Source organism: Octodon degus, unplaced genomic scaffold (assembly GCF_000260255.1).
Source record: "Octodon degus isolate 3935 unplaced genomic scaffold, OctDeg1.0 scaffold00268, whole genome shotgun sequence".
Lineage (NCBI taxonomy): Eukaryota > Metazoa > Chordata > Mammalia > Rodentia > Octodontidae > Octodon > Octodon degus.
This window is the reverse complement of record NW_004524844.1, coordinates 1,662,960-1,667,249: the sequence shown is the minus strand read 5'-3', so window position 1 is coordinate 1,667,249 and position 4,290 is coordinate 1,662,960. Positions and strand designations below refer to the sequence as shown.

At 52.5% G+C, this 4,290-nt stretch overlaps 1 protein-coding gene across 1 annotated transcript in view; it reads left to right on the top strand.

Annotated features, from left to right (window-relative positions):
* Positions 1 to 4,290, top strand: part of Ruvbl2 (RuvB like AAA ATPase 2) — a 17,753-nt gene that overhangs the window by 1,168 nt on the left and 12,295 nt on the right. Inside the window, exons 2-3 of the mRNA XM_004646465.2 lie at positions 2,739 to 2,793; positions 4,156 to 4,231. Coding sequence (XP_004646522.1) covers positions 2,739 to 2,793; positions 4,156 to 4,231 — 131 coding nt within the window. The remainder of the gene's footprint in view (positions 1 to 2,738; positions 2,794 to 4,155; positions 4,232 to 4,290) is intronic.

Here is a 4,290-nt window from a genome sequence, read left to right as displayed (position 1 = left end):
GGCCTTAGTCCTTGTGAATGCTCAGTGAGTTACTGTATGTTTCAGTGAGTGAATGTGATCCAAAGCTATGAGACAAGATGCATTGGGTCAGGCACCTGCGCAGCATACACACACAAAGGAAGAAATTGTGTAGCTCGAACTTGGGGTCGGCTGGGCCTCCAGATGGTTTGGTCCCAGTGGTGACCTCACTTTTGAGGAAGAAAGGGCAGGGGAGAGAGTTTAGTTTGTTGCTGTTACTATGGCAAGGAGGAGGAAGTGATTAAAGAAGCAGAGGAGAAACAAGGCAGTGGCCACAAGTCCTGCTAAGGAAATTGGGCTGTATGAGGCTATGACAGTGCTGAGGTGTTTTGTTATTTTGAGACAGGGTCTTGCTGTGTAGTTCAGGTTGGCCTTGAACTTACTAGGTGGCCCAGGCTGGCCTGGAACTCACGGAGATCCCTCTGCCTCAGCCTTCTCAGTGCTGGAGTTCTAGGCATGCTGCTGTCCTGTCCAGCTGGAGTACTGCATTGTTTGGTACTGTGTTTATGGTACTGGAAATCAGTGCGCTACTGGGCCACTGAGCAGCTGGGTAAGAGAGAGTTCCAGTGAAAGGAAAAGACCTATAGAAGGCTATTTCTGCTCATGGGGTCTGTTTTTGTCAGGAGAGCAAAGTCTGGGATTCTAGAGTCCTTGTCTCCACCCCTCACGGAGGGTGAGTGTGTTTGTGTTTGTGTGTATATACACATGGGTGCAGGGGTGTTTCCAGTCTTGAAAAGAATGGGAGAGGGGCTAGCTCATGATCCACGACCCTGCTCTCCTGCCTGTGAGGAGAGTAGAGAGGAAAGCACAGCAAGAGGGCAGATTGGCCGTATGGGGCCGGAAGTCTCACATTCTGGCTCCTGAGAGAGGACATTCCTCTAGTTGATGTGTCATGTCCAGTCTAATGGAAGAAGAGGAGAGAGCTGAGGGAAGGAATGAGGGTTGGGACAGGTGCCTGAGGAGCTTAGTCAGTGTGCTGGCTTTTTAGGCTTCCGTTCACTTGTTAGGAAGAATCAGCTCTGGTGGTGCATACCTGCAGTCCCAGCACTTGGGAGGCGGAGGCAGGAGGATCACTGTGAGTTTGAGGAGGCCAGCCTGAACGATACCGTGAGTCCTTGTCTCAACAAAACAAAACGAAAGATGAAAGAAAACAAAAATTGTGGCATGTCATGAGTATCTGAAAAAATGTGAGGGACAACAACCCACTTCCTAGGGTTGAGATAAAGTCTTTATTAAGGTATGCTTGTACCATATAGTTTACCCACTTACAGCTGGTGTATTTACAGAATCATGCAGCCATCACTATAATCAATACTTACTGTCTTTTTGGGGCAGAGTTTCGCTCTGTAGTTCAAGCTGGCCTTGAATTTACTATGGAGCCCAGGCTGGACTCAAAGTCATGGCGATCCCCCTGTCTCAGCTTCCTGAGCCCTGAGTTCTGGGATTACACGTGTGGCCACCATGCCTAGCCACCATAATCAATTTTAGAATTGTCATTAGCCCAGCAAGAAACCTCAAATTTCGTATCTGGCAGCTTCTCATCTTTCTGTACTTCTCACCCTCAGCCTTAGGTAACCACTATCGACTTTCTATCTCGGGACTGGCCTGTTCTGGATTTTTGATGTCAATGGAATCATAAATATGTGGCTGTCTGTGTGGGGATCTCACTCACTTCACACCACGTTTTCAGAGTTCATGTTGTACCAGTGTTCGAACCGCCCCCGTTTGCAGCAGAACACCATGCCATTGTACAACCAGAGCACATTTCATTTATTCCTTGGGGCATTGAGGTTGTGTCCATCTTTTGGGTGGTAGGAACAGAGCTGCTGCGAACATTTGTGTACATGTTTGTTGGTCTTTTTTGCTTTTTAAAAAAATATTTTATTTATTTGTGTGTGTGTGTGTGTGTGTGTGTGTGGCCAGCTCAGCCCACCAGGGGGCGGGCTGGCTGGCTTGTGGTGCTGGGGGATTGAACCGCGGTCCCTGTGCTGTGCTAAGCTTGTTCTAAGTAGGTGCTTTCGACCACTGAGCCATCTCACCAGCCCCTTTTTTGTTTTTTGAGACAAGCTCTTGCTATGTAGTTTAGACTATCCTCAAAGGCACTTGAAACTCTTGGCCATCCTCCTGTCTCAGCCTCCTGGGTGCTGGGATCACAGGCCTGCATCACCATGCCCAGCCATTCAAACCACAAACTTTGAGGCCCAAGGTGAACAAGAGAGGCTGGGCTCTGCTGTCTGTGTGCCTCACATATTGGAGCCCAAGACACTGATCTGAGGCTTTCTTGTGGTGAGAAATTATATAGGGATGTCAGACCCCAAGGGAGACAATGGCCAGGAGAGGTCTCGCTGAGGGACTGACGCCAGATCTGTGGGAAAGATGGGCGGGGTGGGCTAGACTGCACAAGTGCTTGGCCACTGCAGCAAGGGGTGCTGGGTGGTATGATTCAGGTTGCAGGGGCGGGTCTAGAGTTCTTGGTTATTGAGGGTGAGGAGGTCACCGTCACTCACCAGGTGGTCCCCTCGCCAGAGGCCAGGGGGAGAATTGTAGACTGTGCTTGTCTTCCTGAGTCAAGTGTCGTGGGGGCTCATAACTGAGCCATTGGTGACAGCTGAATACAGTGGCAGGGACGGGGGTGCACGCAGTTGCCTGCCTGTGGAGGAGGGAAGGGGGGACAGAGGACACCACAAGGGTCCTTCTTAAGCATCTTCCTGCACCCCCAGGCTGCCACAACCAAAGTACCAGAGATCCGCGATGTGACGAGGATCGAGCGCATTGGTGAGTGAGCGGGGTGGGAGCAGCACCCAGGTCCCCGTTGCACATGTCCTTTCCAGGCCCTCAACTTCCCGGGCAGGCTCCGGGGGCAAGTGCCAGTTGGTCACAAGTGCGGCTCTCTGGGTGCCTGTGGGGTCCTGCATCCTCAGCACACCAGCCTGTGCTCCCTGCAGGAATCGGAATGTGTCCCCAGCACAGAGCAGACTCTGCAGGTGACAAGTGTGTGCTTCTGCGTGCTGTGAGCCCTCAAAGTACGGGGGTGGGGGGTTGGGGGGGTGGAGAGTGTGACTGTGGCCCCAGTTTCAGCTGAATTAGCTGAGGCCAACAGGTGTGGTCACGCAGAGTAGGGACCAGAAGTGGGACGGGTGTGGCTGGGAGCTCCTTGCTGGGCTCTGTGAGCGTTGTCACTTCTGAGAGGTGTGGCCAACAGCTTCTTGCCCACTGTGCCACAGTTTCTTCATCTGCAAGTGGAGGTAAATAGTTCCCCTCCTTGATGAAAATAATATCCAAGACCATAAGCAAACATAGCAGCCGCCGCATGTACTGACACTGTTCTAACCGCTGCAGCGTGGCCCTGCTAGGAGCTGAGGACCCCACGGGGCCAGCCGGCTTGGTCACTGCCCTTGGGGGCCCCAGGCTAACAGGGGTGGCAGAACTCTTCTTGAAACACCAGGTGGTAGATCTTTTCTCTGTTGAACCTTCCCCAGCTCTGCTGTCTCAGCCAAAGGCAGCCCATCATGCCATGGTCTCCATAGAGCTTTAGTTACAAAGGCAGGCAGCTGTCCGAGAGCTGTAGTTTTCAGTGTTTTGGTGAAAAGCCCTGGAATCTGCCAGATTTCTCACTGGCTGTGTGGTCTGGAGTGTGGACCCCAACTTCTCTGAGCATCTTGTAAATAAGGACCTGGGGTTGGGTGTGGTGCACACACTGGGAATAGCAGCCCCCAGGAGGCTAAGGCAGGAGAATCACTGAGTTTGAGGCCAGACTGGGCTCCATAATGAGTTTAAGGCCAGCCTGAATTATACAACAAGAGACCCTGTCTCAAAAAAAAAAAAAAAAAAGAAGACCTTTGGGCCGCTATCACTGAAGTGTTCTGAGGTGACTGTAGCCGGGCTTTGTTTCTGAACGCTGCGCAAGCCAGAGGCACAGAGCTCAGTGTTATTCCTCTGATTATTTCTTGGAGTGCTGATGCGGCTGATGGGCTGGGAGTGATCCTAGCCCGGTACAGTGCATCCTCGGAGCTGTGCCCCGGAGGTGGGGACTGGGGCCCCAGCTGATGAGAGGCGTGGAATCTTTTGGAGCCCTCGCCTCTGCCTACCTCTGCCGCGCTTGGTGGGAACCCGAGCTTCTCATTTTTTCACACACAGGTGCACACTCCCACATACGGGGACTCGGGTTGGATGATGCCTTGGAGCCTCGCCAGGTAGGAAAGGGCCTTTCCGGGGGAGGCTGCACCATGATGGTGGGAGACTTGGGACCTGGGCCAGGGGTGTGGGCAGTAC